The sequence below is a fragment of the Rhyacophila brunnea genome, unplaced genomic scaffold, assembly GCF_057557595.1.
Source record: "Rhyacophila brunnea isolate RB1 unplaced genomic scaffold, BYU_Rbru_1.0 scaffold_22, whole genome shotgun sequence".
Taxonomy (NCBI): domain Eukaryota; kingdom Metazoa; phylum Arthropoda; class Insecta; order Trichoptera; family Rhyacophilidae; genus Rhyacophila; species Rhyacophila brunnea.
In genome coordinates this window covers 34,393,542-34,419,422 of record NW_028232882.1, presented here as the reverse complement: position 1 = coordinate 34,419,422, position 25,881 = coordinate 34,393,542, and the positions used below count along the sequence as shown (strand labels likewise).

The following is a 25,881-nucleotide window of genomic DNA, read 5'->3' as shown; positions in this document are numbered from 1 at the left end:
TCGACCGTCACAATAATCACATTCACCCTATCTTAAACGCATCTGCACATGTTCTAGGCTCAATTGTTCTACTATAGATATTGTAATTTTAAACAATTTTCACATATTCAATAGCAAGTACATTATAGTTATAGTACTTTCAAATTCAAATTTTATTTATTTTACATTATAGTGAACATTACAAATTATTAATTTAAGACGTTCACAACATGAGATTTAGAAGAAAGGATATGTTAATTTATAACAGTATATATAAAAAAGAAATATATCAGCATTAAACAGTATAAAGTGTAAATACAAAAAAATATAAATTAGATACAAGAAGGAAGTACACCGAATGAGCTAAGCACCCTAAGCTAAGCACGCTAAGCACCCTATTTTAGGAATTAAAAAAAAACAATGCCCTCCTATACTTATTCTCACGCAGGTGGAATATATCAATATCCGAAGTGATTTGGTTGAACAGAGTTATTGCCCTCAAAATTGGCATTACCAATGGCGGGTTAGTTCTGCACCTTGGGAGAACAAACAACGGATGCCCTCGATTTGATAATTATTATTAACTTGTATTTTATCTTAGTGCAACCCTGGTAAATAAATTCCATCGAAAAAGTGTGAAAATTGCCTTAAAATAAATCTGCAATGCGCAATGACTTGCACACATACTATTTAATTACTAGCCATCGCAACTTATTTTTAATTACATTTGCATATTTTTAGTTGCTTGGTAGGAGTTTGTTTTCTCCAACATGTCTGAGAAATAATTTTTAAAATTATTGAGTTATAAATGTCGCCAAACAGCTCGAGTACCCACGAATAATACCACTGCACTATTACAGTGTATGGCCCGCTGATTTTGTTGCAGCGACTTGCATGTTATTCGTCTAATTTAATTACTATCAGCATAGATTAAATTAATTGCTCGAGTATGGCAACACTAATTTCTCCTCTTTTTTCCGTGCTCGAGCAGAAGTTATGTCGTTTCGGATTTTGTTTCGGAACCACTTTGACCTAGCCCATAAAAAATAGACACCTTTTAAACGCAATAAAATAGTACTAATTATAACAATCGACTCTCTTTTTGTTTGCATTCGGCATTTTTAATTAGTTTATTATGATTAAGGTGTATGTTAAAATAATAAAAACGATTAGATAACAGTTTATTAGAGGAAATTAATTGTTACTTTTTTAACGTCGTTAAGTTGGCATCGAAAAATATAGATGGAGGTTTTATCTTTATTAATTCAGGAAGTCAATGAGATTTTATCTATAAAATGAAAATTCCACATCACTAACACATTAATCTTTCCATAGAAGTAGTAGGTAATATGAGTAGTCAGAATGTAGGTACCTAGTTATATTTTATTTGTATTTTAGGGAACATTATAAACTGGTTTATTTTCGTTTTAAGGGAAGTTCGAAATTTAAAAAAAATGAAAAATATAACACAGTTTAATTCTTTTTTCGTCCTATTATATGGGTGCAAATTACGAGGTTTTTTGTATTGATTTTTAAATGATTAACGTTATTAATTAATTAATTGTTTGTACATAGGTACAGGACCATAACTTTATTGTGAGAAAAAAGTGAGATTTGGTTTTTATGACATCTTATGGCAAAAAGTGTTAATTAATAATTTAATGTTTAATCAAGTGCAGTATAGAACATATTATTGTCTTCGATGCTTGGGAGTCTCGTGGATAGCCGAACCATCAAACGATTCCATCATCAGCCAATTTCGTAATCGAGTAACTTCTCCTCAGTCGCCATGCACCGTATTTTCTAGATTTTCAATAATTTTGTCTGCATTAGAAAACTTGGAAGAACTCGTGGTACCTCGTCTAGCAGTCTTGTTTCACTGTTGGAGATTAAACACATGTGCGTGTACAAAAAATGAAATACCGTGTTATTGGTGAACAAAATTGTTGTTATAATAGGGTTGATTTCCGATGCAATATTGAAAAGCGTGCAGCGTCCATTGCACCACGGTGAATGAGAAGCTTTATTTTCCCAAGTAAATATTATTTACATTGTAATTAATCTATGACAGAAAGTAATACTATAGTGGCCAATATGGCCATCTTGGCCGTGCTTGCTCGTTTAGCCTTATTTTTTTGTAATTATATTTTTGCGCTCATTTTGGGACCCAGGTCTTTCAGTCAAGCTATCAAATACCGAAATATATTCTGTAGTTTTCACATGATGATGTATAGTATAATGGATTTTGATCATTTAGAAATATTACGAGTGTAATTTATCATCATCAGCCTGAATCTATCCACTACTGGATGAAGGCCTCTCTCTCCAAGGTGATTCCACTCCTCTCGGCCCTATGCGTTGCGTTGCCACGTACGTCCGCAGAACTTTATCATTTCATCGATCCAGCGGCCTCTAGATCTACCTTGCGGATGTTTTTTGTACCTCTTGGATACCACTGGATGACTAAATTTGTCCAACGATTGTCCCTTCTTCGAGATATGTGTCCAGCCCATTTCCTTTTGAGGGTTTTTGCGAACTCTATTACATCGCAAACGCTTGTCTGTCTCCTTATACACTCATTCCTCTTTTTGTCCTTTCGTGTTATGCCCAGCATGCACTTCTACGTTGTGCTACTCTAAGTTTCTGGATCTCTCTTTTACTTAGGGTCTATAATTATGTCACACGCATGTACGAGTGTAATTTATAATAGATCAATTTTTTTAGAAATATTTTCTGTACCTATATCTTATAATGTTTTGGTACTCTAATGGCTCGTTTTGGACTCATCATAGTAATGCTCTATCGTAATATATTAAAGATCCCCAACATTTTATAAATAGCTAATACCTATTACAGTAAACATTGTAGGTACATTCTACAAATATGTGTAAACAATTGGTGCGGAAAAGTCTGCGTTCTAGAACGGCAAACAACACGCGAATATATCACTGCATTTTTTTATCTGTTTATTTTATCTCTTATCTAAACATGAATTAGTTTATTATCGGAATGCATTTTTAATTCTAGATGAAAGTTCAGTTTGGAATTCACGTATAGTCAATGTTGGTCAAACAAAATTAATATTCATATAAATGGTGAACAGAAAAATTACAAATTCAAAGCTTTCACAACATAACACAAAAAAAAACCTAAAAAAAAAATAATTACACGATGTTATGTGCCATTCAAATTTTTACCGTTAGTTAGTCAGCCTGTGGGTTCGACAGGCTGAAACATGTTGCATCATATTTATTGTTTCCTTCCTAGAAGTATTTCAGAATAACAAAATACTCTTCAGCTGGACGTCTCACAAGAAAGACGCATTGTGTACCTTGTAATATTCAACTTTGTATTAAAACTTCAGTAATAATAATTGTATGTGATTTTGTGTTATAAATCGGAATAAAAGAAAACGTTAAATATAATTAATAATATCTTTTAATAAAACCAATCCATAACAACGATAAAAAGAACTTTTTATATACCTACCACGTTTTTAAATTTTCTGTTAACTTGACAATTATATGTATTAATAATTTAGGACAAATAAGGCAATTGTCAACAAATCATCTTTTTCCTATTTTGCAACAAACAAACAAATATAGAATACTGAAATATATAATATAATATATATAAATATAGTAACGCTATATTAATAATTTAGTTGCTAGGACCACCCCCTTAGCAACCTATAATAGTGGATTGGATTACAGATTTCTTCCGAAATTACTTTTCATACAAAACAGAATTAACTGAAAATGAATTCAATTCTACTTAAAGATGGCTAAAAGTATTAAAAGAATGCATTGGCATCGTGTTGTGATATATTCTAAAAGTTTCAAATGTCTAGCTAGTCGGGAAGTTAGTTAAAAATCGATTGCAAGATTTGTACTGGATAAACAACCACCGGACAAACAAGAATACGAGCTAGGAAAAACGTGGTAATTAGTGTTATCAATATTTAAACAATAGACAGGCTAATATTCGTATAAAAATACTTACCACATTAGTTCGATAGTTTCGACAGAAAATATGACGTAGTTAGAGCGACGCCGAGCGAGAAAAAACGATGCAACAGGTTTCATGAAAGAGCAGTCAGAAATAATAACGATGACAATAATTAAATTTACCCTTTGCAATTCTTGCAGCTGCAGAAGAAATCGCAATCTGCACATTTTCAAGGTTAAGTTGTTCCACTATAATAAATTATATGGAAGCACACCGAGTAGACTATAAGAACTTATAAAACAACGTCCATCTACCCTTATTCTCACGTAAGTGGAAAATATCAATATACAAAGCTATTTGATTGAACACAGTTATTGTCCTTTCGGTTATTAATCTTGGGAGAAAAAACAATCGACGTATAAGATTGTTATCAGTGATACAAAGGTTAAGTTGTTCCACTATAATAACGTACACGGAAGCACGCCGAGTGAACTATAAAAAGTTATAAAACAACGTCCATCTAAACTCATTCTCACGTAAGTGGAAAATGTCAATATACCGAGCTATTTGATTGAACAAAGTTATTGTCCTTTCGATTATTAATCTTGGGAGAAAAAATAATCGATGTATAAGATAGTTATCAGGGACACAGCTCAGTGGGTATCAATAATGGCAGTGTTTTCATTTACTTGGCGGAAAAAAATATGTAGCTAAGCGTAGAGTTCTTGCTCTTGCCTCAGATAAAGTGGTTTCGAAATTTGTACAGAGTAAGCATTTAAGTATAGTAGAGTATAAATTATTGTACCCTAGTTTACAAAAAAAATATCCAACCCTGAACACCGGTGAAGGTTACCTACTCATTGTTGTATAGAAAACACATTTCTATGACAAACTGAAACTTGCTTCTGTGGGGAACCACAGAAGACTCCATCTGGAAGAAAATTCAATATATTTCCGAGTGATTACTTTACTGAAAAGTATTTAGCCATGCAGATTCATTTATATCAAAGAAATAATTATATAAAGCCACAAATTAAAGTTTATCATACACACGCATTATTTAGGCATAAAGTCCACTAAAGCAGGCTCGCGCATTTTCTATGTTAATCATCGAAAATACAACGTAATCAAATACGCCAGCACACACTGGATTTGACGACGCATTGTACCCGCCTGCCCCATGAGTCACCGTTTTTGGCTTCTCAGCGATACGAATTAACGAAAATACAACGTAGTCCATTCATTGAACACGGCGAGAAAAATCACGCTCTGGAAGCGTCGTCGATAGAAGCCGTCATCGTCGGCGAGAAGCCATTATTTAATAACAGAGAACTCATTGTTTAGTTATTGCGTAATTACAAGCCCCGAGAAATAATATAATATTTTTATTGCTTTGTTATGAGAGACGCTGATAATAATAATTATTTTGTGCTTCTTGGGCCCCTTATTACATAGGTGAAGGGTAATGCGCGGGTGGGAGGGGGCTTACTCAGTAGTGAGCGCACCGAACGCTTTTTTGGTGGGCTTTATGCCTTAGAATACAACATTATTTATTGAACATTTATAGTTTAACACCTAATAAAAATGTTTCAAATGTGATATTGCGACTGTCCCATATGGTAATTCTACAATTATTTGTAGTTGTTCATTGTTTTTAAATTTGGTAATGCGTCCAACTGCGAAGCTTAGTTTTTTTTTATATGGATACATAATTGATTAATAAACATAGAACTATTTTTATTGTTGTTTATTGTTTCATGTATATTTTGATAGTATGGCTTTATTATGTTGGTATTTTTATGTCTATTGCAGACAAATAGAGTATGCGAGAGATTCATTTCAATTAAGAGAGTATTTGTGAACAGCTTGATTGAAAGGTTTGAAATCGACTACTCATTATACCTAAAATGATAAATTCGAGTGACGAGTATTTCATTATAGACTAAGATCATTAGTTCTATTTCATGCCGATAGATGTTGCTATATATTCTAATACGCATGTTTCTGAGTTTTTCCAAACGATGTATGTTTAGACTAACTAGGTTTTGTTAACCAACTGCAGTAAGTACCCTATTTTGTATGAAATCTCTTTGATCGATCTGTGTTTATATTCCGTTATCATTAAAATATTGAAAGAAGATATTTAGCAATCATTAATCTATCCATACTTTGTATTTTATATACATATAATTTTAATGTGTCTAAGTAATACGGAAATTGATATCATTTCAAAGTCAGCGGTATACGCATGTCGCATATACACTATCAGTATAAACTTTCAAAACAGTAACGTAACAAAAGGACTTTAACAGATCTTTTCAATGGCATTCCAGTTTGTAACCTTAGACACCATTTGTGTTACAACCAACCATTGCGGTAATGGTGCATTGTTGAAACAATTATACAATACAAGAAAACACCAACAATTAAACATTGTAGTGTATCAAATAATGTGGAAGATTAACGGGATTATCGTGTGAGTGGCTTAATGCAAGTGTGGGAGACTTTCAGACTGGAAGGTCAGGCTTTAGAGTCGTGCGATTATCATGATTCTATTCTTAATTAGATTGAGATTTTAGATCGATTGTTTTTTGAGGGAGTATAAAAACATGTAATGGCACAATGACACGTCAAAATTTGAAAAAAAAATTGAAAAATTCAAATACTTACTCCCGCCACTCTTCTCATTTCCGGTTTTTTTCCGGCCATTTTGAAAAAGATTTGGATGGTTTGGAATCTTCCACTGTAAAACACGTATAATTCGTTCTAAACTTTCCAATCATATCTTGCTATCTTCTTACTTCGAAATTCCAGTGGACTGAATTTTATTTGAGTTTTCTTTGGGAGTGGCGCCCAATACAATCAGGCGCGCACACAAAAAATTGTTCGGGATAATAATATAATATATAATAATATTCCATAATAGTATAATGTTTGAGGCTTTCACGGTTGTTTTTTATCGTAGTATATTCTTGGGTTTTCACCGTGTTTCCTACTTCCTTCTTTACTCGACGTTTCGGGCTCGTTGCAGAGGCCATTATCAAGAGATATGTTTTATGATGAAATGTGGTGTAGGTATGTGAATGTAAACGTTGCTCTAAGAATGTCAAAAGGAATCCGATTATCTAAGAGCAAACGTTGCTCAAAGTAATCTGTCAATCATTACGACCGGAGATACTGGCTCGAATATTCCGCATATTCGCACATTCCGAATATCCGGCACTATCAGCAAAATCTAATATTCGAGCCAGTATCTCCGGTCGTAATGATTGACAGATTACTCTGAGCAACGTTTGCTCTTAGATAATCGGATTCCTTTTGACATTCTTAGAGCAACGTTTACATTCACATACCTACACCACATTTCATCATAAAACATATCTCTTGATAATGGCCTCTGCAACGAGCCCGAAACGTCGAGTAAAGAAGAAAGAAGGAGACACGGTGAAAACCCAAGAATAAACTACGATTCCATAATAGTTTTTATTGATTTTTTAATGCGGGGGGAGGGGGCGGAATTCACAAAATCTAGCAGTTGCCACTAACGTCCAAATTTAACCTACCTACTACTTATAGATTGTCGTAGCTTAAATCCCGGAAAAACCCACTCTTCCGGGTGCATTCAATATACCTAGACACTCCACACTTTGATTCAAGTGATAAACACCTGACCTGCAGGTATAACTAAGGGTGTTCACCTACGTGTTATTGCGAACTATCGCATCCACAGTTGGCTGTTGAATGTGCATGGCTTAACAGTCATAATTATTACAATGGTTTGTGTCTATTTGTGTCATCCGCGCGGTATGTCGTATCAAAATATTAAAGCAAACAACGTATGCCTCCGATGTTTGCACCAATTCAAGAGTACCCCGGGCCTTCAAGTGGTCACATGCATTACATGTCGTAGAATGCCGAGAGTAGTCGGTCCAACCCGTTGAGAAGGCTGTTTGACAGTAAAATCATCCAGGTCATGCTCCTCAATCATTAGGTCCTGACCAAGGAACTCGGAAATAATGGGAACTGAAATACCTAACGGGTAAGGAGAAGCATTCAATCGATCTCGAGTAAGGAAGAATACGGGATAAATTTAACAGACGCTTAATTGACGCTCATTTAATATTGGTGTATTACTCACACTATTGCACGTCTGTAATGCGTTGTTCATTTTCGTAGGACACACACATTCAAAAACCTGCGTCAAAATTTACTGTATTGGTATATACTATAATGCCTATTGGAATTCTATTTATTATCTGTTCTGTGGTCCTGACGAAGAAGAACAACTAAAATGCCATTTACTTTCCTAAATAATTCATATTTTTTTCCGTTTCTGGAGTAGTCCGAACCAAACCCTAGTCACATTGTGTGATGGGAAAACTGATCGATTTTGAAGACAGTACAGTACAGTATACTTACTACCAGTATAAAAAAATACTTAGTATAGAAACTTGTTCCAAAATACTAGTATTTGGAATACTATGTAGAGTATTTGGCGTGCGTATGCGACAAAAGTTTCATACTCAACTGAAACTAAAACCAACGCCATATTAGTATTTGAAATACGTATCGGCTCAGGGAACTTATACTGTGTATCGGCTTCAATAGAATCGCTAAAAATACGCTAAGCTCCGCTTGTCGAAAAGTCCCATTTGTTATAAAATTTGTAACACATTTTAAATTTACGAGTTGTTTTTCTGTTAGGTTACAATATTCTTGTTAACAAAAATGAATAACAGTGATTTTTTTAAATTTCAAACATGTTTTGAACGGTCATATAACAAGCCTAAGCCTGTGCGTCATCTCACCACTGTGCCGCGGCGAATTCGAACGCAATAGACTACTAAATTAAAATATACCTATATTCAAGTGCTATTTCGTTCGCGCGCATTTAATGTCAATAGTGTTGAAAGTCTACCAACTGGCGAGTGCACAGAACAGCGACTCATCATGATATCATCACAAGTTTTTTGGAATAAGTTTATTGGGCTACACATACTGAGTATGGGTACATTAGGTACGAGTAGACAAACTGGTGACAGTATTTCCAACTCACCTCTAGCGCGCCTGAATAAAATATGAAATCCGCTATTTCAACTGCAATGCCATCATATAGCACGCTCCATGTACTCAGTCATTGCCTCATAACGCCATATATCTTCCGTAAGTTGATAAAAAAAATGTAAAAACAATACATAAATACATAATTCTTTTGCGTACCTCCCTATAACTTCCTATTTCTTATTATTTAACCTTTTTTCTGCGGAAGTTAATCGACGAGAATCCGCATAATAATGAATTAATGTTAATATTTTCTGCATGCGTTTGTTAACCTCAGCGGCGCGGGCGGCGGTTATGCAATCGGCCTGCGATGCCGGAGCCGAGACGCTGGAGCATAAATTAGTAACGCTCGGGTGGTTTTTTTCACTCGAGGCCGGCTAACGTATTTTTACTACCCGTATTGTGTTTTTTATAGTGCGGAATGTGAGGATTAATTATTATCGTCACTTCGGACATCGAGGAATACTTGCTAACATTGATATTTGTCGACAGCTCTAACTCAATCGAAATAAAAAACAAACTAATAAATTAAATAAAAACAAACTAATATACTATGGTGGATAATATTATTATTTATTATATCAATTGATTTATTTTCGTTGTAGGTAATAATAAAAAAATAGTTAATAAAAATTATCAGCAATATTATATATTATATTATAAGTAAGTCACAAACAAAAAATCTTGGAGTGATCCGTGACGTCGGTTGGTAATAATTAAAGCAATACCTACTTTGATTTAAAATACAAAAGCCGATTGCCAAATAGTACTTATCTCAATTTGGGAAGCGCTTCAGTGAGTATTAAAAGGCCAATAGTTAAAATATCTCATAATTAAGTATGACTCCTTTAGCATAGTGGACTATGTGCGTGGGCACGATACACGAGAGATGCAGGTTCGATTCCTGCGTGGTGTCTTACTTTTTTCTAAAAGATTTTTTCTATTGGTTATAATATTTTTCAAAATTAAATATATTCAATAATTAGAATACACTCTTAAATCTTATGAATTATTCGTTGAATAAAAAAATCAGTGTGTGTACTTATGTACGCGCGTTGGAAGTTATACTTCTTTGGCGTAACAAAACAAAAACAAAACTTGTGATAAACTAGATTCTTTGACTAGCTCTTAATTATCTTAAAATTACACACTCAAGATAAAGACCGCTTATTGGATCGCCGTTGGTTTATTTCTATACACTTTAACTTATATTACTAAATTATATAATGGTTTCTCGTTGTTTTATTTTTAAAGTGCCAACTGTCACTCTGACGCTTAATCGTTTGTTTACGTTAACGTAGGAATTGCAATAATAAATTCGCTGCCTAGGCAACGGAACAATTCTAAACTATACTATTATACTGTATAATCGTCACGATTGCAGTATCATACTGTGGCGTAAAGGTAGTGCGTTCGGCTGATAACCGAACAATCGGTGGTTCGAATCCAATCGAGTGCATTTTTTTCGTGTGAAAAAATAAATTATGTGTTACATGTCACACGCCAAAAATACAATCTCATCTGATTTCCCAAACGCGCCAAAAGAAGTATAACTTCGAAAATAAAATTAAAGTAATATTATCTTAAATTGCAATAGACGGGGGAAAGTAAAGTGTTCATTTATCAGTGGATAGACAGCCAGCAGTTTCCGATTAAAATCACAACCTGTCTACCCCATCATAGAACGTATTTGAAAAGAATGTTAATACGAGACCAATTAGATGATCCGTGAGAATTAGTCTCTGTCCCACATACCCACAAATGGCAGTGGGCTGGAACAATCGTCGGGAGGGAAAAACAAATGCGTTTGAAGAGACCGCGAGAGAAACAATAACATTACTTTGTTGTGAAGGAAATGATTGTAGAAATGCGCGCTGAGGTATTGTTATTAATCACTTCACTGACAGCTAGCTACCTGTGAAAATTTGTCACTGGGAGTGACAGATTGAATAACTTATAAGATGATCATTACTTTTTTTTATTACCTGAGTCGTATGAAATTATAAGTAGAATTTTATGCTTGACACAGATTTACTTGGTATAAGACTTGCTTGCTAATTTTGTTATGTCACTATACCTGTCGTTCGCACCATATAATCATAGCGGGCGCGCGTAGAAGGGTGTGGGGGGATTTCGAAACCGAACCCCTCCCCCTGATACAAAACAAAAAATACAAATCATTTAGAATGGACTATTACTACTTCTTAGTCAGGAACTCATAACTAGGGATCGTGACGCGGATGATTTAGTTGTCAAACCACTCGGCATTCTACGACACGTAAGGCCTGTTCAGTAGAAGACCTGTGTCACTCATATATTGGTGCAACCATCTGAGGCATCCAATGCTTCCTTTAATATTCTGGTGCAGCATATATAGAAGACAAGACAGCGCGGATGACACAAAGAGACACTAACGATCCAGATAATTGTGACTGTTAGGCCACGCTCGTTCGATCACCCCTCGTGGATGCGGCAGGTCGCAATAACTTATAGGTGAGCACCCGTAGTTATTGCTGCAAGCGAGGTGTTGATCGCTAGACTCAAAAACCAGAGTCTCTGCATATAGGGAATGTAACCGTAAGTGCAGTGGTCCGCGGATAAAATGACAAGAAACCATAAGTAGTAGGCGGGTGAATGCGTAAGTCAGTAACACGTGCTAGATTTGTTAACAATCATAAAATGTTAAAAATCAATATAAAATTATTATGTACATATTATATACCTGCCCCATGGAGTTTGAGACGTGAAAACTAAAAAAAAACATACTTTCATTCAGTTGTAATATAATATTATGATTTCATCTATATCAGTCATGGTTTGCCGCAAGAGTGAGATAAATGGAAGATGTAAGTCCTCGCATTTTAAACTTAGGCATAATTTCCACTTACCGTCGCGCAGTAGGTCCTTGATACAGTATGAGAATAGATTGCAATACTTTCAAATGAAATTTGATCTTTTCGCTGCAAATTTGATATCAATTAAAATTTAATAAGGACGATAATTTTTTTTCATTCAGCAGCGGTCGTCAACCTTTTCGCTTTCGTTTATCGGCGCATTTCCGTAATAGGTCACATCATTTCACAATTAGTGCTGCAAGGTGGAGCGCGTCAATTTCCCCCTGTCCACTTAATATCACACTTAGTGCATACAATAATTACGATTTGTCAAGTTTAATGCAGCGTGGGCGCATCGTTTTAAATGCACTTCTCTCGCTGGACGATCGTAATAATTCGTTCGTGCGTAATTAGCCGGAAATGCAACAGGCGCGTTGCTGTTTCACTCTTTAATGCGCGCAACGCCTTTTGAGAAGCGCCTGGACAAATTGACGCTTCCTTTTTTAGATGTTAACAAGAAAATTACTCATTTTAGAAATTTAATCCAATGTAGGTATCTACTACGATTTGGACATTTAAATTTTACAAGAGAGACGAAACTATTTTAGATTTTCAGTTTTTGTCAGTTTCTGAAATACTTTATTTATCTGAATAAGAAGTAGTGGGGGCTCGTCATCGTCGATATAATAACTTCGATCCGATATTTTGATACTTATATAAAAAAACATGTTTACAAAATTAACATACCAAAGTTTTTGAAAATCTCAACGACTATATTGTATTATAAACCAAAGTAAACTCTAATGGCTCCACCTAACTAAAATACAACACCGATGTACATACAAGGGTGTCCTCAGGTCCAATAATCACTTGCGAATACAACAGGTCGCAACGACTCGTGTCGTGGGTAAGCATCACACCGGTGCTTGTAGCTGCAAGCAGCTGTAGCTGAGGTTTTAATAGCAATAATTAAAATGAGAAATGTCTGGTTATGGGGAATGTATCCGGAAAACAATTTATGAATGCCGCACCACACCCGGTCTTAATCGGGCGTATTACAGGACCCTGCGTTTGGATGTATAGCGTATTTTTTATGACTGGGAATGTCTCAGGAGCAGGTACCCAATACTGAGGTCGCCATGCGCTCAAATATACTTTGAATTTACAGTAAAATTAAAAATTGTAGTAAGTTACAAAAGCTAATACAAAACTGCCGTACAATCTAAGTGAAGAAATCTACACAGTCAATGTCTACCGTATACTTTACGCGAAACCCCCTAACAAATTTTGGATTGCATCTTGTCATGTGGGTAAATGTGAACGCCAAATAACGGCCCAACAGCAGCTTGGTAAAAACTTTTGCTTTCTTATTCCAATAATCCTACTTGATTTCATTATGAATAAAAGAACTTTTCCTTGAAATTGTAAGCCATATACGTAAAGTAAAACATATTATTATCTTGGGCCATTTCTGGGAAACCACATATAAACAACATTATTACATCACGTTTTCTTAAAAAAAAAACCGCTAACCCCTCCTGCTACATATCCCCTACCAACAGGGCTAGTAGCCTCGTGACACTTTAATTTCGCCTGGTGATTTATGGAATTTTATAGATTTTTTTAAATACATAAACTCATGCGAAAATTTCTGGGCGGGGTCGCTACCCCCAGTCAGCCTACTTTGTATGTTTTTTTCCCTCTTCAAACACGAACGAGGTGTTTTTTCAGCTGTTTTTGTCATGTTAAAGAATCACCGTCAATTTTTTTTCACGTGTATGTATTAATTTTTTTGTCATGTGTTTTGAAAATTCGTTTCGACTGTTTCCGACGCGTTTCATGAGTGAGTTTTGAACATTATGCTCATGTTATGTAAAGTGTATTTTAAATAAAGTTAGGGAAATTAACCACAATTTAATACACGTTAACCACTTATGAATCATACGATTATATATTTAAAATATTCAAGACTAATGCCTATTCAATTCTTTAGTCATGCACGAATGATTACATTTTTACATTATTTTAATATGATTATTTAGTAAGTATATTAACAGGAATAATCTCTACCCCGTGTCAGTTTTAATATTTACCACAGTTCTATTCCATACAAAATACCATAGTATTATTGATTTATTTTAATAAAACACATTTTTTTTTAGTACTTATTCCACTTTTAATAAGTAAATCTGGACCGGTTTTGTCCGCCTCAAAGGGACATTTTCAACTGAATAATCTTTATAAAACAGGTTATCAAAACAAATTCAAAATGCGACACAAATAATCTACCAATCCATTTTACCAATAATACTTTGTTAAGAACATACTTCAGTGAAACGGCAAATAATTTTATAACTATAGGTGCGACGAAATTTTGGACTAGCTGGCAATCGGAGAGCGCAAGTCGAGCTGTGAACACGTAAATTTGTTTCGTGATGGCGACGGGGGTATTACTTCTTAAATTGTGTAAAGATGACTAAAAAACATGTCAATGAATATATTATTATTGTTACTAATAGAACAATAAACATAACATTAAATGGACGATTTTTATGACAAATTATGTTATGTTCTGCACGCGTCGTTTGGACAATCTTCGCGTCGCGTAGTCACGATCGTTTTAGACCGTGTCCCAGCTGAAGTATAGCCTTAATAACAATTAAATTTAAATTTAATGAAATTGTATATTAATATGATCATGCTACAAAATATTCTAAATTATTATTAAGGCCATGCATTAGTTGAGGCACGGTCTAAAAAGATCGTCGCTAGGCGATGCGCGGACTGCGGGTCGCGGGTGCAAATGACACCTGTCAAACGAAATATTATTTTTCATATAAATCCAACATACGTTCATTTTATGTTCTGTTTATTGTTCTATTACTAACAATAATAATATATTCATTGACATGTTTTCTTTTTAAAGTAAATGGGTAACGTTTTTAGTCATCTTTACACGATTTTAGAATTAATTGACCCGTCGCCATCACGCAGCAAAGTGACGTGCTTACGACTCGAGATTCTCTCAGTGAATGGCAGCGAGTCCAAAATTTCGTCGCGCCTACAGTTGGGAATTATTTGGCGTTTCACTGATGCGTCACCTTAACGTAAAACAAAATATGAAGCAATAAGCACTTACAATAACATTTCAATATATCACCAAACATTTATTTATGATTAATCAATTTTTAATAACACACTACATTTGATTACCAATTCATTTATAAAATTCACAATAAAAAATAAACAATATTACCACTTGATAGACCAACATATAAATACGAATATAAACAAAAATACGAGTCTAAATATGTGAGATTGCTCTGTCGAATAAGTACTAAAAAGATTGTGTTTTATTAAATTAAATCAATAATAGGTACAATGCATTTCCACCATGATTTGACAGTTAACACAATAAAAGAAATATACCATAGTGCCTGAAAATGTTGAAAAATTAAATCCAAGTCACTAATATTATCATCAATTATTAGAATTTTTTCTAAGTTTTACTTTTTGGTATCCTCAGAAATATTCCCATTGGTCCTCATGGTCAATATACAACTGACAATACATATCGTTACTCACTGCTTATATACTAAATTAACGTCTAGATTGCAGTGGCGAAGGGTGGAGGTAGGCTGTTAAGATCCGCCATAAATAGTGTACATTAAACTTTTTCAGACATACATATATATATAACAGTGGCGAAGGGTGGAGGTAGGCTGTTAAGATCTGCCATAAAAAGTGCACACTAAGCTTTGCCAGTCATACGTATTTGTTTTTGTTGAAATAAGATCAACAATTACAGATGGTATTGGTTTGTTTATAAAATTCATTTAAACCCTGAAAAACCAAGCCATAATAGATAATAGTCAAAAAATACATGTCTATGTATAAAATATCTAAAATTATGCAATTAAATCATACATAACTTTGAATATTTTATAGATAGAATAATATTTTTTATTTATTATAGTTTGGTTTAGGCAGGGCTTAATGAAATAAAAAAAATTAACCAACAATATGTGTAATATGTATCTTTAATCCAACGAAAACAAATAACTATGAATGAAAAAGTGTGCACAATTTTGCCGTATCGCCCAATTAGACTAAAACTATTATGGTTTCGTTTAGGCGGGGTTTAATTGATTTTTAAAAACTAACTAACACCATCTGTAAATAAATTGTAGTCTTAGTTCAATAAAAACAAATACATATGACTAACAAAGTTTAGTGTGCACTATTTATAGCGAATCTTAACAGCCTACCTCCACCCTTCTCCACTGCTAGATTGTGAGAGATCGGTAAATGATTCAAATGGAATAGTACAAAACTTAAATCAATTCAAATTCCATCAAATTAATTAGCTAATGATAATACATTCAAATCTCACCAAGTATCATCAGTGATTGTATGTTACCTGTGATCGTAAAAATTGTATAGAATATAGTATGTACTTACTATCTTATTTAATTCGATTATATTCTTTTTTCAAAGCTCTGCTTATTTGTTGTTTATCTCTTGCTTATCTTATTAGCATTAATAAAAAAATGTAAGGAAGACATCACTTTTCTACGCAGTCATTCTTTTGAAAAAGAAATTCTATTGAATCTTTTTAGAATAACATATTTAATGATGCCCGCTGTTTTCTGTTTCTTTGTATTCCCTGCGCCTCCTGCCGTGGAAAATGCGAAGTAGTACGCTGGGAAAGTCCCGCCATTACTGTCAATTCTTCACTTAAGCCAATCATCATATCTCGCAATTAGGTATTTACTTCCAGGGACGTGGTTTTGTTAGATTTATTACTGCAGGAAATGCATAAGTGAGGTTCGCGGACCTCTCCATCTCAGCCTCATATTCTTTAACTATCCTCTCTATATACGTACATAAAATAATTACAAGATAAAAAGAACTTTTTATATACCACGTTTTTAAATTTTCTGTTGATTCATATAAGCTTGACAATACTGAATAAAATAAACATAAATGTCATTTTGACATTTCATATTGATTTCCATAGTAACGCACGTATATATTAATAATTTAGTTGCTAGGACCCACTTAGCAACCAATAATAGTGAGTAGTAAATATTACTTTTAACGATTTTTTTCCGAAACATACAAAACAGAATATACTAAAAATGAATTCAATTCTGCTTAAAGATGGCCAAAAGTATTGAAAGAATGCATTGTCGTCGTGTTCTGACATATTCTAAAAGTTTCAAATGTCTAGCTAGTCGGGAAGTTAGTTAAAAATCTTGGAAAAACAAAACAAATTGTACTGCACAAGAAAAAATCTGTACCGGACAAACAAGAATACGAGCTAATAAAAACGTGGTATTAAATAACTCGAGCTTAAAGCTTAAAAAACTTAGATTTAATAATTAAACATAAACTGATGTTGCTGCCAAAAGTTGATAAGTCAATAATTTAGGTATTTAGAGTTAACAACGGATTATGTGTATATATATAAATATTTCTAGAGAAAAAATAAAGATCATCCGATGATCCGAACATGCACATAAAGCACAAAGAATTTAGCATTATGCCTGACTTTTAGATGGCATATCAAACTTTCAAATTGCAATAATTAAGTAGTACTCGCTTACCAACTTTTTGCTATAAATAAAGTAATCTCCTATTGTGTCTTAAGCGTAAAGTGTTCAATAATTGTGTGCTACCAGTGCTCACGTATGCGTGTGAAACATGGGACTCTAAATGTAAGAGAAATCCAAAAAATACGAGTAGTGCAATGTGGCATGGAAAGGTGCATGTCGGGCATAACGCGGAAAGACCATACAAGAAGCAAGATAAGGCAAGTGGACAAATATTGCAAATGGTGTCATTCAGTGGTAAATAAAAGGTAATAAATGACCACGGGAACGCCTTACACTCCGCTTGATAGACGATCTCATAAAGTTAGGAAGAATTAGTGGAGGGAGTTAGGGGAGGACTTCATCCAATGGGGATCGACACTGGCTAATGATGATGATATTGATCAGTGGGACCAGTTTAGTCTGCTCAGTGACGTCCCGTGGGGGCGGTAAATCGAGGAAAATCATTAGGTATATAAAGAAATAGCTACTACTTACCTAAAGTTAGTAATAATGGAAATATCTTTCCATTAACAAAATCAGCTTGGAAATGAAGTGTATTAGTTACGTACTGTAAAAGATGTAACAGGGCTGTAATTTTTTGTCGGGTACGCGATGTCTAGTTTACTTCTGTTGTCCTTGTACATCGCATCCTTGGTGATTAGCAATGACATGCGCAGATTTGCGAATTACCTATGAATTATAGGCGCAGGTACACACTTACCTAATTTAAAATGTATCCAAATATTTTTACCGTCACTCGTGAGTTTTGAAAGTCGTTAAATGTACCTATCTGAAACAGTTGACTCAATATTTGTCTATTGAAGCAGAGATGGCATTTAAATTAGATTTGGTGGTATTATAGGTCTTGTTAATAATGTATCCATACAATACATTACTTAGATATTGGTGTCATGAAACGATGATAAAAAATACGGTAGAAAAAATGGGGCGGCATTTTGCCTTGGGACGTCACTGAGTCGGCTTCATTGGGACATTATTAACTGATGATGCTCGCCAACATCCAACTGTTGTCGATCACGCCAGCTCTCAGCCGGTTATGACACTGACAATTAGTGTATCTAAAGGCATTGACTGGATATTCATATTAATGAAATGACGAGTTGAAGGGTGTCCGCAATATCCAAGCGTTTCTTAATTCTGTATATCTGTGTACTTTTATTCCCATATTTTAAAACATGTACAAAATATTGATGTTGCTCAAATTTCATAATACATATACCTTCCTAATACCGAAATAGAAAAAAAAACACTTTCTCAACTGGTTCCTTTTATTCGCACTACGGTGTGATATCACTAAGAATCAACCTAATTCTTTTTAATTGCACCCATTCGAGTATAAAACGATAAATTCACATTTTCCACCAAGTACAAGAAACGTTTCGATAATAAATCCGCATATAAAAGAATTTCCGCTCTGAGCATTCGAAAATCGCGTGGATTTAAAAGCTTTCTTATAGTATTACGTGTCTAAATGTACAAGTACGCTGTGAATCAAAAATCTTTCGACTTCCCTTTTGTTTACTTATTTTTTCCTTTGGAAAGAAAATATTGTTATTTTGTTCACTTTAGCCAAAAACCCAGTGCCCTGCATTCCTATAATGTGTATTTATATTATAATTAATAATCCTATATCAAACCAAATTATTTCTTTATTTAAATAAATATATAAAACCATTGCTTAAATCATGCATTATGTTTTTCTCGAATAAAATATTCTTTTTAACACTGAAACAACCCGTGAGGCATGATGATAGATTAGTGTAGTAGATAGCAATGGAGAAATCACATAAATATCCAGGCTTTGATAAATTTGCTGATGTATATTGTGAACTTTCCGGGAATCAAACCTGTAGCCTCCGGACCAGTGTCCTATGTCCCAACAGGGACCACATTGGGTTGGTATTGGGATACGAGGGACATTATTAATTATTCTGATACCTAACAATCTAACATCAAGCTACAAAAATTTGGGTCAATCTTTACATTAGTTTTTGTAGAATTTCATGTGTTTTAGTATTATTATAAAAACTCTGCTTAGAAACAGAAAACATTCCTAAAAATATAATATACGCAATTCGGTTTTGTTTAGATTCAGTATAAGAATAATCCATAGTTAACACACTATAATAGTGTCATATTTTACAATGTTTTTATTGGCTCGTATTCTTGTTTGTCCGGTGGTTGTTTTTCCAGTACAAATCTTGCAATCGATTTTTAACTAACTTCCCTACTAGCTAGACATTTGAAACTTTTAGAATATATCAGAACACGATGCCAATGCATTCTTTTAATACTTTTAACCGTCGTTAAGCAGAATTGAATTCATTTTCAGTTAATTCTGTTTTGTATCGAAAGGTATTTCAGAAAAATCCGTAAAAAGTTAAAGACTATTATTGGTTGCTAAGAAGTGGTCCTAGCAATGAAATTATTAATATATACATGCGTTACTATGGAAATCAAAATGAAATGTCAAAATGACATTTCAGTATTCTATATTTGTTTGTTTGTTTTTTATTTACTTCATATCAAGTACAAGTTTGAGCATATTGAGCATAATAATTCAATAGAAAATTTAAAAACGTTGTTTATGAAAAGTTCTTTTTATCTTGTAATTATTACATAATAATATACATATATTTTCATGTGTTACTTATATTTATTAAGATTGTATTGTTTGTTGTTTGAATATCGGCATAATATTGACGTTACCTAATATTTCGCTACTGTTCTAAGTAACTGTGTTTTCTGCTTAAAATTTATGGGATTTCTTTTCCCTACATGTGGATGCTTGTTACCGGCCACTGTGTACCTATAGGTACGGTAAATATTTTTTTGTAGTGTTGCCATACAGTCGCATATAAAATATTATGTCCGCCTGAAGAAATTATTCCTGCGATAAATTTAACGTTAATTTCCTCAGATCGGGAAAATTCGACCAGCTGATACCGCGATGCTATCGTCCGCCGGCTTTTTTATGACCACATACAAAAGTTTTACGATGGTTAAACTTTACTTAGGGCTATACATGAAAAAAAATATTTCTCTATTATTGAGTTATATGAATCGTCGGATGGTGAAATATGACCCAAACTCTTTACAGAATAACCGCTTTTCTGACAGAAAACACATGTTCGTGCACTTAATTCGATCAGGTGAAGAACTATATATATATTATTTAGGCCAAAAAAGATTTATAGATGAGACTGTTTGATGAAATTGTTAGCATATCAAAGCTAGGGATTGCTCTTGGGCAGTGACATTCCTGGACAAAGTACCGTACTAAGGCAGACTTAAAATGCCGTCCTTTTTCAGTTTGAGTCCCAAATTGTATGCATTTTTTGATCAGCCGAACGCACTACCTTTCCGCCATGGTATGGTACTGCAATCGTGACGATTATACAGTGTAATATTATAGTTTAGAATTGTTCCGTTGCCTAGACAGCGAATTTATTATTGTCGGCCATTTGCAATTCCTTATGTAAACAACACGTTATCCAGATTTTTAATGCTTCCATTGTGTTTTAAATTGAGATGTCGTCACTTTTTTACGATTCGACCACATCTTCTGTTTCATGGAAAACCGACAATGCCCTCAAAAGTTGCAATATTTGTATTCCTTCCTTCATTTACCGCTCCTAAGAAACGCATGACCTGCCCACCCCTACGAAACGTCAATGATTTTGGATTTATTCTAAAGTACTCAACTGTACCAAATCTACAAAATTTTACATCGGTTGAAACGCTTCTTACATTATATTATTTTATTATTACTTATGCTTATCTCTATTTTTTTCTGTTATTTCAGATGAGCGGCAAGAGGTCCAGGAGCTTTAAATGCGCCGTCCACCACCGAGACAGGGAGGTCTGCTCCGAGAACGATTTCCATTTGCTGCAGAGGGAGCCCCCACTCTTTGCAAGGTTGGTGCCATCTACTTTGATTCATTATTAAAATAATATACCAAATCAACAATACTCTTGTCATATTATAACAGGAATGCTTATAATAAACTATTACTTATATTCAACGAATAATTCACAAGATTTTGAGAATGTAACATTCCATATATTGAACATACATAACTTGAAAACATCCCAGATACTAAAAAAAATCATATTTGAATAAAACACGAACTTCGACGGGATTTAAAGCCGTATAATCTCTGGTATTGCGCCAAGTGTTGCATTAACCAATTATACTACGAGCGTCCTGTCTAATTGCGATAATTTAAACTAGTAGGTCATACATGAAACGCTTATCAAACTGCGTTATTATTAATATTAACTGTCGACTGGAGGTACTTGATGGAATTAGAATTTAAATTTTAATGGATACAAGCTCTGTACTATTCCATTTAAGTCGTTTTTTGCGACCCGGGTTTCGCCTTTCAGCATCTTCAGGCATCGTGTACACTCACCAAAGGTAAACACACACTGACAGCGAACACACTTAACTCTAGCTTATATAATAAATCAATACAATAAAGTAGGTAAACGTTTGCGTTATTATTGAATAACGATTTTTGTGTATTAAATCAAGGAATGTTACATTCTCAAAATCTTGATATATATATATATATAAATATATTATAAGAGTGAATTATTCGTTGAATATATAATAAATAGTTTATTAAAAATTGTTAACAAGTTCAAGTAGAGCGTCAATTAGTAATTAAGGTAATTAATATTCCTTGATTTAATACACAAAAATCAATAGTCAACAATAACGCAATTTGATATGCATTTCATGTATGACCTACTTGTTTAAATTGTCGCAATTAGATAGGACGCTCGTAGCATAGTTGGTTAATGCAACAGTTGGCGCGATACCAGTGGTTATACGGGTTGAAATCCCGTCGACCTTCGTATTTTTTTTAAATAAATGATTTTCTCTAGTGGGTATATATATCTGAGATGTTTTCAAGTTATGTATTTTCAAGGAATGTTTTTTTCATTTTTACTGTTTTTTTCAGGGTGAGAAAAAGATTTTCTCAGTCATAAAACAATTTAAAAGATTTTTTCTACACTTTTCTTAAAATTAATGGTTATTTTAACAGTTTAAAATGGTTAATAATTATTTGCCACGCTCAGCGGACACATTTTTTTCATCGACAAACAAAATTATTTATAATTTTGGTTGACAGATTGACAAAAAAGTCTCTCTACTAAAAATGATTTACTAATGGATGTGTATCACAATAAACAACTTCTTTGGTGGCCTTGCGTGATAATCCATTTACCTTTACGGCGCATATCAATCACGTCAAAAAAAAGTTTCCCTATGGGAAACAGTCACGAAAAAATAATACCCGAAATTTTTCATAAAATACCTATATACAAAACAATAATGGTCGGAATCGATATTATATTAAGCGCGTGTTTTTCCCAAGTCTAGACTTTTAAATGGCAGATAATTTTTTTCATGCGGCAATAAAAACTAGGCAGTAAAAATAAGCCACCGAATTTTTCTTTAATTTTTATACGGCCATATCTGAAACGACTTCATAAACTGCCGAAATATTCATGATCTTCCCCTCTACAGGGCACTTTCTGGCTTTTAAGTGTGTAAGCGACTAACTATATATATCATTACAGCCAATTTGATTCAAATTGCGTAAAAATATTCACGAAAATAATAATTTCTTTCCGTTTTAAATATTATTTTAATATTCGCAAGTGTTACTTTGTATGTCGGCATTATCAGGCTGTCAAGTAACATTAACTATGCAATTTACACACAAGCGGTTGTTAGAACGCTCGTATCTTGATTAATGGGTCTGATTCCGTGATATAAAATTCACATAAACTTTTTTCGATCGCTATTTATTCTTCTTTGCCGGTACCTCGTTGTGACCCGGCCAGTAGGCAAACTTCTTCTCGGCTAGGCTTCACCCCTCTTGCAGGGTATGGGTCAGTGGTATCGGGGGCAATAGGAATATGCTTGAGCTTGGTAGTCTCCGATGTTATGAATATCTGTTCTGAAGGTTGCGGATGTGTGCTTGACATGGAGTGTTTCGGGACGTGTTGAATAACACACAGCGATGGTATTTTGATGGTTTTATATTGTGGCAATAAAGTTTGATTATACACGGCACTGTGGAATAATAACTGTCACATTTATATTGGTTGAGATGGAATATCTACATTATAATTTGGAATTTAGATTAAGTGAGACGCGGAAGAAGGACGCGTTGTCGACTACATTGTTGAAAGGCCAAAATCCAACTGTTATAGGATGGTCGAGATGCAACCGTTTCCTTTTCCATTTTCGCGTAGTTGTCTATGGTCTACCAATGACCATAGACAATAACATGACAGTTTGTACTTTTATATACAAAACCTCTACAGTGGAAAACCCGTGACAATTTTTTTTCGGTCCGTCCTCCTCGACCTTTCACACGATCAAACACTACGAATTTTTCGTGGTTGTCATCCTTTCTGCAAGCGATATGACCAGAAATTTGAAGAGTGTGGAGCAGGCAAATTAAGGAAAGTCTCGAATCTAGAATTCACTGTTCTTCGGTTCGATATTCCACGAGATTCTTAGCGTATGTCTGCAACACCACATCGTCTCTGAGGCATAAGTAAATACAAAATGGGAAGATAATATACATATTCGCCGAATACCACTGTCTTTGGGTTCCTGCATGATCATTATTTTTATCTTGGTAAATCTATCTTTAGACCAATTTATTCTCTTTCTTTGCAATCCAATAGAACAAGAAAACCATGCCTTCGGATGATTTTTCAATGTCATCTGCATATCTCAAATTTGAGTACCTCCTACAACAGCTATTCCGTTTTGCCAATTCTCAAGTAATCTTCTCATATAGATATTTAGTGTTATTCCTATGCATGGGACCCGATGTGTTAAGTAAATCACTAAATACTAATTCGATTCTTGTGAAAACTCTGTCGATAGATGTATTATAGAATCCATATACTTGGCCTTATAAGGAATATTGCATTTCTTTAAATATGAATTCGAATGTATATCTGGTTACTTAGTTCAGTTTTTGCCTAAATAATTGATTATATTATAATATAAAATACTATCGACCGAAGGTACTTGATGGAATTTGAATTTAAATCCATTAGAATTTTAATTGATTATATATTTTAATTACTAATGCCACTTTTATCTGTTTATCCCAGGAGTTGATTACTCAAGTATAATAACAGAATTTATTTTTGTTCTGCATACAATATAGTTTAATTTATTTATTATTATTACATAATATATGTGAACATCAAATAACTATTGAAAACTGTAATAGGTTTAACTCAAAAGTTTGCTGAATTTGTCACATCTCATCTTGAACTTGGTAATATTCGATTTACGATCGTGGAATTTGGCGCGAAGCAAATCGAATCAGTCACAGGACATCGACGGCGTCCAATAACTCAGGCGCCGCGACGCCTCAGACGCCGGCAAACTTTCAAGCGAGCTTTTCTCGGTAGGCACTTTCGGTCTCCTTCCCCCTTCCGACGTCTAGACTCCCCCCTATCGTCCTCTGTCCTGATTTCAGCGTCCTGTCGATGTGAGAGAAAATAGATTACTTGAAAGTGCAAATGCATTTTTGTGATCTTTTTGTCTGTATGTATGACCTATTTCTGTAGATGTAGTGTAGGACGCATTTAGCATCCATACATGTAATTAATATTTCAGGGAAAATTTTGTCTACACGTTTGGCAATAAAAATGTACATATTTTCAACCTCTTTATGAATTACCTATATGGCCTGTGAAAGTCCCGTAAAATAATGTAGTATGAAAATATTTCAAAATTCTTATTAATTATTATGAACGCTGGCATCTTTAATTAATTTAGGAATATGCCTCATGATAATAACAGAAAAGTTTGCCTAACATCCACCTATAAAGTTAGCACCTAATTCCGCCTTCATTTTTTATTAGTAATATTTTATTAGTACATGAATGGCCAGAATTATTTTCACAGCTTCCAATAAATCGTTTTCATGCTTTGCAAAAAAAATCCCTTATTTTAATAAATCACTACAATATACAGTACAATCTCGATATAACGGACAAAATATCCGCACAAATGTGAAAATTGTGTGTCATATTTATTTGTTTTCTTTGAATTTAGAATACAAATTGCAGATCGCATTTGTTAGTTTTTAGAATTCAATGAAACCTTTCCTAGTCTCACTCTCTCCTACACATTTACATATTATGTTTTCTGGCATGCATTATAAATATATAGATAGATAAATCAAGACATATACAGTATAACTTCGATATAACGTCCTGTCAAATGTTAAAATTGTTAAAAACATCCTGTCATGTCCATGTTTAAATCCAAGTGTCACCGCTTGTAAACAATGTTCTGTGCATGATACTCTGATATCATTTATTGACCGTTCGTCATATAACTCTTCATTCAACTATATTACACGGGATGATGGATTACGGTTAAAAAC

General features: G+C 34.0%; 1 protein-coding gene across 1 annotated transcript in view; it reads left to right on the top strand.

The window, feature by feature from the left end:
• Positions 1-25,881, top strand: part of stet (rhomboid serine protease stem cell tumor) — a 531,037-nt gene that overhangs the window by 438,005 nt on the left and 67,151 nt on the right. The window contains exon 5 of the mRNA XM_085949521.1: positions 21,246-21,358. Coding sequence (XP_085805647.1) covers positions 21,246-21,358 — 113 coding nt within the window. The remainder of the gene's footprint in view (positions 1-21,245; positions 21,359-25,881) is intronic.